We start from the raw sequence: 15,350 nt of genomic DNA on the forward strand, positions 1-15,350 counted from the left end.
TGCATGAAGATGTCCTGCACAAATAACATACCTGAGCTTTCCAACATAAGACTCAGCAGCTCTAGAGAGATCTGTGGGGTCAATGGTGATCAGGTAGTTTGAAGTTGTGCTTTTCTTTCGCTTCCGTGCTGCAAGCAGAAACACCTGAAAAATAGAGATAAAGACATTTGTAAGTCGATCCTTGTAAAGCCACACGTTTATGATAATACAGCACATATCGAGAGATGTTGAGACAAGATTCTGCAGTGATTGCTGGCCTGATAAATACTACATTACCCTACAATAGGAGGCTCACCAATCACGAAACCTAAATAACAACGTTGTAGTTAACCATATATCCTCTTAGGTACAAATTGTATCAAAATGAAGGTAATGGAGTCAGGAATCTGAAAATGTTGCGATGCGACGGGTCACATATATAGACACGAAAAAAGAACTATGAGATTCGCAGTTCACACGTGCTTGCCTTTTTCCCATCATCACGTTCGAGGTGTAAGAAGTAGGTAGGATACATTCCACGATCGACGCCTTTTCTGTCTCTGGTTATACGGCACTTTATGGTGACACCTTGTGGAGCTGGCTTCAACACGAATGCTTCTAAGTCATCAATATCAACTTGAGCCATGGCTCCACCACTTGCTGCCAGCGGCTGCTCCTAGAGTAGATGGTTAAAGCATTAGACTACATCATGACTTTAGCCTTTGATATTTCAGTTTGCGTTAAATTTAGGGAGAGTTTCTTCTGTAACGTGATACTCACATCTCTACATCATGTGAAATGCACACACAGGAAACCAAAGAGCTGTGCAGTAACAATATGGAAATGTTTCTTCGTGCAGTAATTACTGCTAACCTCCAAACTCACCATGCCAGGTGTCTGCCCAATAGGAGTCATATCACCAGAATTATCATCAGGAGAGTCTACAGGAATAACTGGGGTGCTCTCCTCATCTTCCAGATCATAATCTGCATGCGTAGTGAGACCCATTTGCTCCAATTTATGTTCTGTGTCTGAAATGATATCATTAATTACCACATAAGTTGTTACAAATAGACAAAAACTTAATGCTTTCGCGAAACAGTTCTATTTAAATTATTTTTGCGATAAAAAATACTATCACAAAAAATTGCTTCAATTCTTATTTAATAGCCTAATTACTGAATTATGCATCTATTTTGTAAATTCTTAACACAATTATATTCAATTTACATAAAAGATTATTGCGAAAACGTCTTCTTTTGTAGTTATCCATCTTTAGCTTCTGCTTGGAATTTCATATTATTGCAAGACTATTGTAGACCTATGAATAGGGTTGCTAGGCAACTGCAACTAAATAGAATGGAACAAGCACACAGGTATTGTATAACAATAATGTCATGACATCACAATATTATATTTTAGTGTTTATGTGAGATGTAAATTGAAAAGACATATATATGCATAAATAATATACAGCCATGCCCGATTTTATCATGCACCAACAACAGCTATCGGCACACAGACAATATTCTATACATCAATGAAACCAAATGTTACTCAACGAAGCTGACTCCATGCTCACTCCTGAAACCTCTGCAGCACTCTCTTACAACCATGTTTTGTCACAATACAGTTTACAGCAATTCTATATAGCATGTGTGTTATGATAGGCCTTTGTCATGGTGTAGATGGTAGCAATGACATGTGCTTTTCGTGTCATGATGCAGATGGCAGCATATATGCTGTAGGCCCTGTTTATTGTTGTGAATCTGAAAATCCGATTACAGGCTATGTAGCCATTACACATTTATGACAATGGTGCTTTCAGCCATGCAGTATTAATGCGGCCAGATGATCGCCGTGACATGTTGTGTTTTGCAACGACTTATACGCCCACCATGGCAAGGCACGTTTTGTAACGACTCACACATCTGCTGAGATCAGGTTATGTTTTCTCACAGCCCAGGAGACCTCTGTGACAGATCATGTTTTGTCACAACCCAGACTGCAGCAAGGGACTTTTTTTCTAACCATCCAAATGCCAGTAGTGCTAGACCGCACCATTTCATTACCCCTGCTCGCTAATTTCGAACTCACCAAGTACTTGAAAATCATCGTCATCATCAAAATCTGAGCTCTGTCCAATGACTGGTAGGACCTGTACCGTGGTAGCTGTACTGTCAGGACTGCTGAGTGAGTAGGAGAGGGGACCATCATAACCTGCAGACACATTTTACATAGTCAAATATACCAGCATGCAGTCTGCAGAGAAATGAAAAAAGCATCATATTTCTGAGATAATGCTATTTACATACGGTGTTCCCACTTTATCAGGACAGACCGGAAAGTCAGGAAACTATGAAAATATCTCAATTAAGCAGTGAACACATTTTCAGATTTTCCATTCGCACATGCATGCCTATTTGTACCTTATGCAATTGTCTTTACACAAAATGCTCTGTACAATAAACACAGTGTACAATACACAAATTTGCAATAAAAATATTTTGTAAGCTGAATGTTCAGAATGAAAGCCAAGACAAACCTGAACTGTCAATTTGTTTCAAAGTTTAGGATCGTTTTACTTTTACACCATTTACTTAAAAAAAGAATCTGTTCTGTAGAAAACAACCTATTTATTCCATGTTATGTCCCTTTTATCCGATTAAAATAACATGTGTAAGGGGTTTTATCGTTTATGTCGTTTAAGTGATGTGCCTGTTTACCTGAGGCCCGATAAAGTAGGAAACACTGTATCAAGAGCTAATAATTAATACATTAGCTTATTAGCTTAGGTATTATTAGCTCTTGATTGTATGTATATATATATATGACATGACAGAATAAACAGTGCACATAATAACACATGCATACTACGTTTAACTCATGTATACTATCATAAGCAGAACTTCATGATACTACGTACAACACAATGCGCAGCACACATCGTACATGCAAATTATACACCGTGCACATGCATTGTCTGCTATAAACGTGCAATTTGCATAATGCATGCACAGTACAGTACTTATCATACAATTACATTGTGTATCATGTATTTGCAGTAAATATTAACACATGATCACAGTGCAGAACCAGCGGTCGTTCCCAAACTTGCAGCACCCAACAACGTTATTAGTAGGCCTATGTGATCTGCCACATCAAAAAACCTGTCTCATTGCCCCAACCAAAAGTTCCAATTAAAATTAGGACAGCCAAAGGCTTAATGTATAAATCTGTGATTAATCACTATGAAGAATTTTTCACGAATATGTTCTATGGTGGGATAGTAAGTGAGTAACATAAATAAGTTGTTAACCAATAGAACAAATAAAATAACTACTAAGAAAATTACACGTCTTTTTAACAAACATGCAAGCAGCTTTTCTGTGCCTATTCTAATTGCTCCACATGTTACCGATGCCCAAATAACCAAATGCACCAGACAAAAAATATAATCATTGCTAATGTTATTATAGGTGTCAATCTATCATAAGTCCCTGTAAAACACGAGTCAACTCGTGGCAACATTGTGAAGTAAATCACCACTAAACGAGATTCATCGCTATCTTAATTATAGTATTACGTGATAGATGGGACTGCTAACGCGAATATAAAACAAGCAGACACGATCTATATTTACCCCAGCCTTAGAATTTATCACTTTACCTATATTTAACAGACCTTACGTACACCTGTAGTGGTAAAGAACAACATTAGCAAGCTAGCTGTTATTATTTTTCAGATAAGTCACAGTTTATTTATGCTAGTTGTTATTTTTTTCGCAAAATATCAACTATTGTATTGATTCATTTTGAAAATTGCCATTAATTGTTATGGATGACAGCATTGTTTGTTCTGCTTCCATCTTGCTGTTATGATACGAGTTGTACTTTTGGATTTTACTTGTCCATGCTTACAGACCTAAAGCTTATTATAAAAGTGATACTCTATTTAATTTAAACTACAATTGTGCAGTGCAAATAATGAACAAATCTTGCAATATCTTAATCATTTTGAAGACAAAAAATATCAACGTTCCTAAAACATAGGAAAACGTATAGAAAAAGGGCAACTTGGATTATGATAACCACAAGATGCAGCAGAAGCAGTGGAGCCCACGATTGGTACCATAAAAACCTATTGGTATCAATGTTTAAAAAAAAAGTTACTTATTTCTGATTAATACTGAATAAAAAATCGAAATTGGCATCTGGCATAAATAAAACTTGAACAAAAAGGAAATAATGGTGGTGTTCTCTTTTAATGGTTGTGAAAAAATGACGTTTAACCTTTAATTATTTTAATAAAGCTGCTACAGTGCTAGTCGAGGGTCCTTCACAGATTACACAATCAAATAGGAGTACACAGTAAACATAGAACATGCCTCTTTAATTACAACGCACACACACGACTAAAACCCCATACAGACTGAAAATTTGATATGGTATTAAACTGGTGCGGGTTAGGCGCACACCAAATTTTTGCAGTGTGTACACGCTATCCCGCTCCAAATACACGCTGGCCCGCACCAATTTGGCCCCGCAAATGAAGGAGGGCCAGGCGCGGAATAAGTTATCCCGCACCAAGCTATGTCTGTACGATTTGGGAAACACTTTCCCCCGGGCGTAGATGGATGCATGGTCACGTGATGTGGCTGCACTTGTGTTAGGATTAGGGTTAGGCTCAGGGTTAGGGTTAGGGTTAGGATTAGGGTTAGGGTTAGGGAAATAAGGCCATGTCTAGCACGAAAGTATGACTGTGGAATCTTTCTGCGGAAGATTTGGACTTTGAAGCATCTAGTATGATCTACGCCACCGACGCCATCTTGTCCATCTACGCCCGGGGGAAAGTGACACCCGCAAAACACGCGGGCCAGACCCGGTGCTAAATCGCAATACGCATGCGCATAGCCTTATTTAGGTCACGTAATTGTACAATTGCTGTCTGCGGGGTGACGTGGCGAGCTGAACTGAGAACTGATGACTCATTTAATGTAGGATCAAATATGCAGTCTGTACGTTACGATTTGGCGCGCACCTCTTACATACCATATCAAATGGTAGCAAATAGCAAAATGATGCCCCCCCCCCCAATTTTGGAGGCACGTGCTGATGTGCGTCATTTATACAAGAATCTTCCTTATTATTGCTGCTATTAACTATCCCATGATTATTGTTTCCTTAAAACTATCAGGAGTATTAAAAATCTTAAAAGCAACTTAATTGGAATAAATAACTACTTACTCATAAGTATTACTTCAAATACTATTGCACATGATAACGTAAATACACGAGATCCTAATCTGAGTGTTTGCTGAAGACATACCCATCTAGTTTCATTGTTCAGTCAGTAATATTTAGTATTTTACTTAGTACAATTATTAGTATTTTACTTAGTACAATTATTAGTATTTTACTTAGTACAATTATTAGTATTTTACTTAGTACAATTATTAGTATCTTACTTAGTAAAATTATTAGTATCTTACTTAGTACAATTATTAGTATTTTATACAAGTTTTTATACTTATCAGTAAATACAGGAACATTTTCACAAGGGCGATGTTAAATTTGACAACAGTGGTGCGCCACTGTGCCTCTTTATGTATATATAAGAAACCCTGATAACGCAATGTCACAAGCAGTCAATCCCAAGCCAGTGAAGTACGCAATCTATATGGTTGAGAGTTAAATAGAACCTATATGCTGAATGACTATGCTGAATGTAGATATGAGTAAATTACTAAAGCGCAATGCTAAACGGCATGAATATAATACCTAATAAATTAATTACCATGTAAGGAAGGTGCACTGCTGTTGTTGTACTGCATCAGAGGTTTCGTCTCGTCGCGGGCGCTACCCCCTGACTTTCCTCGTCGTGCAGATGTTGGACGCGGCTGATCATTGGCCTGCACCATACCAGGCATGCTACGCTTCTGTCTCTGTTTTTGTTCCACTAGCTGGCGCTGCAAGTACATGGTACATATGCATTGGAAGAGCAATTTTTAAACCAGCTATCGAGCCAAATTGTAAAACTGTTCACTGCGTTTAGGCATAGTAAGGTATTGCGTCTGGGCTAACGCTGGCACTCATTGGCTTTGAAAAATGTAATTAAGCAAGTTAGTATCGATTTTATTACACTAGCTGGTGATTAGATTAAGTGAACGGATCAACAGCCCACAAAATGACAATTAAATTAAGAACTATCATCTAATTGTAGTTGCATGCAAGTACTACGAAATTCAGTAACCTAAGGCTAAAGGCTTCTTTTTTAATGGACACAATTTGGATACTGTGGTAGCGTGCCATGTGATGAGGTTAACTCAACCGACTCAACCAAGAACGCCTCGGCGTGTGATGACCGTGCAACTTGTCAAGTTTATAGGCGGAAGCACTAGCTCTCCAGTGTTGACGTGGCTTTCCCTGCTGTCGGGTCTGGTTTACATTTATCAGCTGTTATCGGTTATTACCAGTTATTAGCCGTTATTACATTGGCGACGAGGATAAAACTAGCTATGGCCACTATAGGACTGATGGAGGCATTTAACCCGGCGAATGGTGAGGACTGGAACCATTACATTGAAAGACCAGAAAATTTCTTCATTGCGAATGATATTTCTGGGTTAAAGGACAATTGAAGTCAAATTTTATAACTTCTGTAACGTTTTTATACATAGAAATACATTCAATAACGTATTCCATTTCAAATCCGGCGCCCGCAGTTCAAATCCGCAGTAAGAAACACATGAATATTAGTCTAGGTCATGTGACGTCACAGCCCCATGTTGAAACACGCCATTATGTAAACATAGTGCGTGTGGTGTATAAGATGGAGACAGAAAGCGATAATTTCAATGATTCTAGTGATTACTCAGATGATGATGATATTTATAGTGATTTACCAGTTGGATATAGCTTTGAGCCTGAATATACACAAAAAGAAATTGAGAAGAATCGTCTGAAAAAGCAACGCGAAGAGTCGGCACAAGCTTCTCAAGAATCAGAACAGTCACAATTCATGGCGGAATGGAAGCTTCGGTACCAGATAGGACTGTAGACAAATACTGGTGTTCTTGTAGTGTTTGTGAATTAATGAGGTACCGGCCCACGCTGAGAGGGGTATATGCCTCCCATCGAGAATGAGAAGACCAGGGTTATTGTAGACCAGTTCGACGCTACCAGGGTGACGGGCATGCGAGTACAACTGCATCACCGGGCGTTATCACGCGTCGCTGTCGAGAGATCGGACATGTATTCTGTTACATGTACAAACATCTCTGACGCGGAGAGGTCGACTGGTACATATACCGGTGAATGCCGATATGCCACACAGGTAATATGTATGTACATGGAATATAAGTACATTTACAGGCTACATGTTTGTGTATTGCTGCTAACAATAGGGTACTTTCACCTAGCATAACATATACTAGCGTGTTAGCACTGTTACGCTATATAATGGCGTGTTTCAACATGGGGCTGTGACGTCACATGACCTAGATTAATATTCATGTGTTTCTTACTAATTGGGCGCCGGATTTGAAATGGAATACGTTATTGAATGTATTTCTATGTATAAAAACGTTACAGAAGTTATAAAATTTTACTTCAATTGTCCTTTAAAGAAACGGGCTGTGCTATTGACCGTCATGGGGCCAGGGGCATACAGGCTGCTGCGAAATTTGTGCTCGCCGGATAACCTAGCCACCAAGCTCTATGAGGAGTTAATTGACGTGATGAAGGAACACCTTTCGCCAAAGCCTGCCGAGATAGTGGAATGTTTTAAATTTCACACCAGGGTACAAGGAGCATCTGAATCGATTTCGGGGTTCATGGCAGAGCTGAGGAGACTGTCCAAAGACTGTAACTTTGATGATACCCTGGACAAGATGCTGCGAGATAGGTTAGTGATTGGGGTAAAGAGTGAGGGAATCCAGCGTCGGTTGTTATCTGAGAAGCAACTTGATTTAAAGCGAGGCCTAGAAATTGCGACAGCAATGGAGCTGGCGGGCAAGAATGCCCAGGATATTCAGAAGTCTAACTCACTGCTGTCAACAAGATTTGGACTCGTCCAAACCCTGGCCAGCACAGTAGTACTAACTCGACTAGGCAACAGAGTAGTACTGGGCAACGCAGCAGTACCGGGATGCGCCCCTGCGTAAACTTGCTCAAGCAACAGAAGAGAAAATGCCATTCCGCTCGGAATGCTACCGCTGAGGGGGTATGCATCAACCGAATAGCTGCCGTTACAAGAGTGAAACCTGTTTTAGCTGCGGCAAGACAGGACACATCTCGCAGGTGTGTCGCTCCAAGCAGAGAAATCAGATGAACATGGTTGAGACGACGCCATCATCTGCTGCTTCGGAGGAGCTTTACTCAGTCTATACAGTGAGCAGCACTCGTTCAGAACCTCCGATCATCGTTCAAGTCAAGGTGAATGGCCAAATGTTACCGATGGAAGTTGATACAGGTGCCTCATTATCGCTCATAGGGGAAACCACATATCGGAATATATTTGGCCAGAACAAGGCTAGACTCAGCCGAGCACAGTCAAGCTTCGAACTTATACTGGTGAGCCAGTACGAACCTGCAAGGAGTTCCAAGCTTCTGTCGAGCACAACAGCCAGCGAGCAACCTTGCCGTTGTTGGTGGTAACTGGAGGGGGTGCTACTCTCATGGGGAGAAACTGGCTATGCACTCTACAACTGGATTGGCAAACAATCCACCTGCTGAAGGAAAAGCAGCCGAACCGAGCTGACTCGAGCCCGAGCTCTTGGTACCCTGAGCTGTTTTGTGATGAACTTGACACGATGAAGAATGTGACCGCTTCAATTCATGTGAAGTCAGAGGCAACTCCAGTCTTCTGTAAGGCTAGGACTGTGCCATATCTGATGAAGCCCAAGATTGATCAGGAACTAGACCGCCTAATCGAGGCAAACATCATTCAGCCGGTGGTTTCTGCTGAGTGGGCAGCACCCATTGTGCCTATTTTGAAACCGGATAACACGGTACGCATATATGTGGTGACTATAAGGTCACGGTGAACCGGTTTGCGGATGTAGACCGCTACCCACTTCCGACGCCTGAAGATCTCTTCGCTACGCTGTCGGGAGGTGTGCTGTTCACCAAGCTGAACATGGCACATGCTTACCAACAAATTGAGCTTGATGAGAGAAGTAAGCAGTATAATACCATAAACACTCACAGAGGCTTATTTGTCTACAGTCGACTCGCATTTGGAATCTCATCGGCCCCAGCGATTTTCCAGCTGATGATTGAGAATCTGCTGGCAGGAATCCCTCGCACTGCGGTATACCTTGCTGACATTCTCGTGTCCGCCGCTTCTAAGGAAGAACACCAGGCCAATCTGGAGGAAGTTCTTCAACGGCTCGCTGAGGCTGGCCTGCGGCTAAAGAAGAACAAGTGCTGTTTCGGCATGACATCCGTGCAGTACCTTGGTCATCAAATCAGCAAGGATGGTCTGGCTACACTGGACAACAGGGTCATCGCAATTGTGGCCGCACCAAAGCCCAAAGATGTGACACAAGTCCGGGCTTTCCTAGGTATGCTGACCTTCTACCTGCGGTTCCTACCACACTTGGCAAGCACTTTTGAACCACTGCATCGGCTCTTAAAAAAGGGATATGTGTTCAGTTGGGGCACCGATCAAGACCGAGCTTTCAATGCTGATAAGGAGCTCCTGCGGAAAGCTCCTGTCTTGACTCATTATGATGTCAATAAACCCCTGTTGCTGACTTGTGACGCTTCAGCCTATGGAGTAGGTGCGGTCCTGGCTCACGAGATTGATGGTGATGAGCATCCTGTCTGAGCACTATCACTCCAGGATTTGCAACCAGCTGAAAAGAACTATGCTCAGGTGGAGAAAGAAGCATTGGCCATGAATAGTGGGCGTCAAGAAATTCCACAAGTACCTGTGGGGAAGACATTTCAAAATCGTCACTGATCATAAGCCTTTACTAGGTCTACTGGGGGAGCTGAAGGCAGTTCCACAACTGGCATCGGCTCGATTGCAGAGATGGGCACTCATCCTACAAGGCTACGACTACGAGCTCGTCTACAGACCTGGCCCATCCATAGCGAATGCAGATGTGCCAAGTAGGCTTCCACTACCTCAGACTGTGGAGATACCGGTACCACCATCAATAGTCAACTTGATGCAGCACCTAGAAGGATGTCCTGTGACATGCACAATGATTCAGCAGGACACTAAATCGGATTCAGTCCTGGCACGTGTTGTTCAATATGTGCTGCAGGGCTGGCCTGATAACAATCCGTCAGTGGAACTGATGCCTTACTTCCGTCGGAGAACGGAATTGCCATGCGAGGACGGGTGTGTGTTGTGGGGTACACGTGTAATGGGTCTGACGTCCATTGTGCGGCACTGATTGAAGAGCTTCATGAGGACCATCCGGGCGCATCACGCATGAAAAGCCTGGCACGCAACTATGTGTGGTGGCCTTCTATGGATAGTGATCTGGAAGATAGAGTGAAAAGCTGCATATCATGTCAGGTGAATCGATCTAGGCCAGCAAAAGCACCACTACATCCATGGGAGTATGCTGCGAATCCGTGGGAATTCACGGCCCAGCTCCAGGATGGTCGTATTGTGCGTCGTCATCAGGACCACCTTCTACAATGCACCGGCAACCTGGATGCACCCGCACTGCCTGAACAGGTTGAGGACCCAGCTAAGCCGGAATTTCCTGTGCTGCCCGAGGTTACGAGCCGTGAGGTTCCGCGTGAGGATCCACCACTGCCGGCCCTGCGTGCAGCTGAGGCTCAGGTCGCTGCCTCTGAGGCTGCACCTGGTGGGCCTGTGGCTGGGCAGCCGGCGTCTTCACGTCGAGCTGCTCCACCAGTGCGTCGCTCAGCTCGGCTCACCCGTGGAGTGCCGCCTCCGAGGCTGGACCTCTGAGGAGTGTTTCTGGTCAAGGGATGGAGGGACGTGGTAGCGTGCCATGTGATGAGGTTAACTCGACCGACTCAACCACTCACGCCTCGGCGTGTGATGACCGTGGCTATTGTTTATAGGGGGAAGCACTAGCTCTCCAGTGTTGACGTGGCTTTCCCTGCTGTCGAGTCTGGTTTACATTATCAGCTGTTATCGGTTATTACCAGTTATTAGCAGTTATTACAGATACAAGACATTTGAATTAGCTAGTAGTATTTATAACCAAGGGTCATCACAAGGTTTTCAAAAGCTATATATTTCAGTAGCAGCTAAAAAATCAACTACGTGGCTTTTAGCAGCAACCTCTACAAACTGGCCACCTGTATACAGCAGTATTCAACGATTACCCCACTGAAAAAGGTTACGTGACAATAACCGCACAGAGTGGCCATCTGTTTACAGCAGTATTCAACGATTACCCCACTGAAAAAGGTTACGTGACAATAACCGCGCATAGTGGCCACCTGTTTAAGGCAGTCGGTTTTTTTGTATTGTGCTATCAACCTTTGACAGTGTACACTGGTCCAGCGAGCTAAAGGGGACCATTAGTGTAGGTTTAACGTATATTTCAAATTACAGTAGACGTAAATGAAGCCACATAAAAAATCATGTGGTTTAATATTCACTAGTATAAATGTTTTAAAACTGTTGATGATCGTTTCCTTACACGTTGGTTTTGCCACTACCTGTCAAGGTTTTAGCTGTACGCAACAGCCGAGTGCATTCATTATTATTAATTAAGAGAAGAAGGATTGTAATAACTTATATATTAGTCTTAACTAATATAAACTGCTGTTAGTCTTAACTAGATTATGCATGCACTTATCCTACACAGAAAGTAATCTAGATAAATAGTAATTAGTTATGAAAATTTGTCCAGTCTGAGAGGGGCAAAATAAAAATTAAAAAGTGCAAACTTCGTCAGGGGGCCATAGAAGTCGTGTGGTGCCTACGTGTTGATTTTCAATGTCTAATAATAAAAGTAAATGTGTGATAACAGAAAATTCAGGCATATATTTTCACACAATTGTATCATATTCATAATATACACTCAAATTCCAATTAAGGTAATGTTCCGGTTAAAATTGCAAGTCACACAGGCGATAGCTAAAGTGCTAGCACCACTATCTCCTGACTCGCCCTGTCACCTCTACCCCCTCCTTCACATTTCTATATATTCTCCTCTTGCACCCCCTCCTCCTTCCCGTCCTCTCTTTCCACCCTCAGCTATTTCCACTTGCTCTCTCGCCTCCCTATCTCTTTTTCTACCTTCTTCTTATACCCATTCTCTCCTCCTCCTATGATAATGTTTTCATTCTCTCTCATTGGCCCTCCTGACTTCTACAACAGGTCAGGATCTTTCAAACGGGTGGAACCAGCTAAAAAAACAGGAAACTAGAATAATAAGGGCACGATAAAAATAGTATGACACTGCAAAAATTCAGGGTGATAAATCTCGTTCGATAAAAATTCAAAATGTCTGCCTAAATGTCTCCTCTATAGAAAAGCCATCTGTCGATAAAGGCCACTTTTGTCATTTCCCCTGTCTGGTCGATATACATGGGTTTGAGTCATTATTTCCATTTATCACATAATGTAAATGGTGGTTGTTAGTGTATCTTCAAAATTACCAATTCCACAATATAGTTGCTCAGCCAGGGCAGCTAAATGAGTTTCCACATGAAGTGCCAAACATTAGAGGCTACAGAAACATGTCAGCAATAGATGACCTTTATTCGCAACAGCCTGTCATGAATAGCCTCGTTCACACGAGACCTCGTATTTATGAAATACGGTATTTGCGAAATACTGAATCTGAGACAAATACGTGGCCGAGCGTTCACACGCTGATTCGCGGCTCCAGAAATGCCGTATTTGCAAACTACGAGCTGCTTTAAACAATCAAGCAAACAATGTGAAATAAACAATGCAATGCGCACCAACTGCAAATACGTAGACTGGCCCGCGCTCGACAGTTCCACTCGCGTTACACTGGAACTGTCGAGCTCGGACCAGGCTATAAAATACGCGGCTTCAGAAATCCGGTACTTAGCGTTCACCCGAGGAAATGCGCGGTCCAAGAGATCCGGTATTTCTCAAGAACGGCAAATTATTCGGGGTCTGAGAAGCCGCGCATTTACATGAAATACCGGATCTGTTTAAATACCGTATTTCTTAGACTGCGCATTTTGCCTCGTGTGAACGCTAAATAACGGATTTCTTGCTACGTGTGAACGCGGCTAATTCTGGCAAATATATTGACAGAATTGTAGGTTACTCAGATTCATTTAGCCGCACGACCTGTCACTGAAAAACCAAAGTACTTTGATTGCAGAATATGTGAACAACCTTCAAACGGGCACTAATCCCAATTTGTTTCCTAGGGAAAGGGGTTTTCACCATAATGCACACATGATATTTAAAAAAATCGACCTCTATTGAATGTGTATAATGCGAGAATGCACAATTTAATCCAAGATCGAATCCTACGAAGTATTACGTCTAAATTAAGCTGCCACAACATTGGTATATATATGTACACACGCGCATACGCACATGCACACGCACACACACGCGTGCACGCATGAATCCAAAAGTTTGGAATTCATGTTGGAAATTGGAAATTAACACTAAAATGATGTTTCATTATGTATTACGAGCATGACATTTCAGAGCACGTGTATCAAAAAAAGAACTGCAAGTCTTTTCTTAGCAGTTTCAACTATAGATTGAAGTAGTTTTTATGCTAGTCATCAAAAATATATCGGGATTCTAGGAAAGAGCAAGCAAATTGTATTGACGTAATCGTAGCACCCAATAAATCATCGTGAATCCTTGAGCGACTGAGCAAGTGTTAATCTACATCACTGATATGGCTATGTGTACAGATTAGAGGTGCACACCTGCACAGGAGCGCTCAGTTGTGTGCTGTCCTGAAACATTGATCCATGGAAGCTATACTGACTACTAGTAGCAGCAGCATCCACACTACATGGATGAAGCATAATGCTGCAGCGGTAGGCATAGGTGGATGACTAAGAGCTTATTGACCCATTCTTACATTTTAACTAGGCAATGTAGGAAAACTGTGTATCATCTGTGGCAATTAGTGAGTACTCTCAAATAAGGCAGATTGTACAGTTTTCAAGTGGTTGAGATTGCTATAGTCTCTAATTTACTGAATTTATTTAGAGAGTACGAGCGAATTTTTGCATCTGATACAATTTGTTTTCAAAATATATGTGCTGTTTTTTTATTGTGATATTGTAGTATAAAATCACATTATATCACAAACTCTCAAATAAATAATAAATGTTAGCTAAATCTAAATACCCACCGTTCTTTTCCACCCATAAAATCTCATATATATATATATATATATATATATGCACAGAACACATAAAAGATCCACTGGTAGTGGTAGGATGAGGATACCTAGTATCTACTAGATTTATATTCATTGACTGTCTCCATGTAATTAATGGGATATTCGTATTCACAAAATTGTAACTCACCTCTCCAATGGTACACTGCTCCAATGGTTAGTAGATTACAGCTAATTGCTAGTTGATTACAGACAAAACTGCCTTATGGCAGACACTATAATATTAACGTATCAGTACATAGTGGTATGTGTGAAATACCAAAACCCCATCCGAACAAGTAAAAGATGATTTCAGAAGTTTCTTGAAATGGCACAAAGCATGTAGTATTATATATTATAGACCTTTACTTGTTTCTACAAATATTTCTAACACTACTAGGGTTAGTGTTTTTTGTTAAACTAAAATATATTTTAAAACACTGCTTTGCAGAAAAACGAATTAATTCGTAATTCGTAGTAACAGTAATTACTGTTTGTCTAGATATCTTTTCAGATTTTAAGCTGAAATTTTCAGCAAATTATATAACCTGATAATTAAAATATTTTAAGTTTTACCGTATGTAAAAATAGATGTGCATGTTCTGGACGAAATAAGATGTCAGAGCATGATAACACATGAAAGAGCAGCTGGCTGTACACATACACATACAGGGTTCTCCCTACGTTGCGCAAACGGGGCGCGCGCGCCCCGTTTGGGAAAACTCCCCCCTGTTTGAATCGTTGCGCCCCGTTTGGGAAAACTCCCCCCTGTTTGAATCGTTGCGCCCCGTTTGGGAAAACTCCCCCATGTTTGAATCGTTGCGCCCCGTTTGGGAAAACTCCCCCCTGTTTGAATCGTTGCGCCCCGTTTAAATTCCACCACAATAAAAGTTTGCAGCGCGGGAATCGATCGTCAAGAATTGCCGTTCGACCAGGACATCCGACGACGCGTGTATTTTGACCGTACCACGCATGCACTGAAGACAGTACACAAGTTAACCTGACAATGTACAGTTAACCTGTCACTAACTGT

The 15,350-nt window shown here is 41.6% G+C and overlaps 1 protein-coding gene across 3 annotated transcripts in view; it reads right to left on the minus strand.

The window, feature by feature from the left end:
• LOC106805845 (tubby-related protein 3-like) overlaps positions 1-15,350 on the minus strand; it is a 29,535-nt gene that overhangs the window by 9,068 nt on the left and 5,117 nt on the right. For 2 of the 3 annotated variants that reach the window (XM_014807609.1, XM_014807608.1), the window contains exons 3-7: positions 5,776-5,947; positions 2,077-2,199; positions 865-1,010; positions 467-655; positions 32-144 (exon numbers count right to left, since the gene is read on the minus strand). In XM_014807609.1, the coding sequence (XP_014663095.1) occupies positions 32-144; positions 467-655; positions 865-1,010; positions 2,077-2,199; positions 5,776-5,947 (743 nt within the window). The remainder of the gene's footprint in view (positions 1-31; positions 145-466; positions 656-864; positions 1,011-2,076; positions 2,200-5,775; positions 5,948-15,350) is intronic. The other variant, XM_014807610.1, reaches the window with a different exon arrangement.

The sequence above is a fragment of the Priapulus caudatus genome, unplaced genomic scaffold (assembly GCF_000485595.1).
Source record: "Priapulus caudatus unplaced genomic scaffold, Priapulus_caudatus-5.0.1 Scaffold129, whole genome shotgun sequence".
NCBI classification, from domain to species: Eukaryota; Metazoa; Priapulida; class Priapulimorpha; order Priapulimorphida; family Priapulidae; genus Priapulus; species Priapulus caudatus.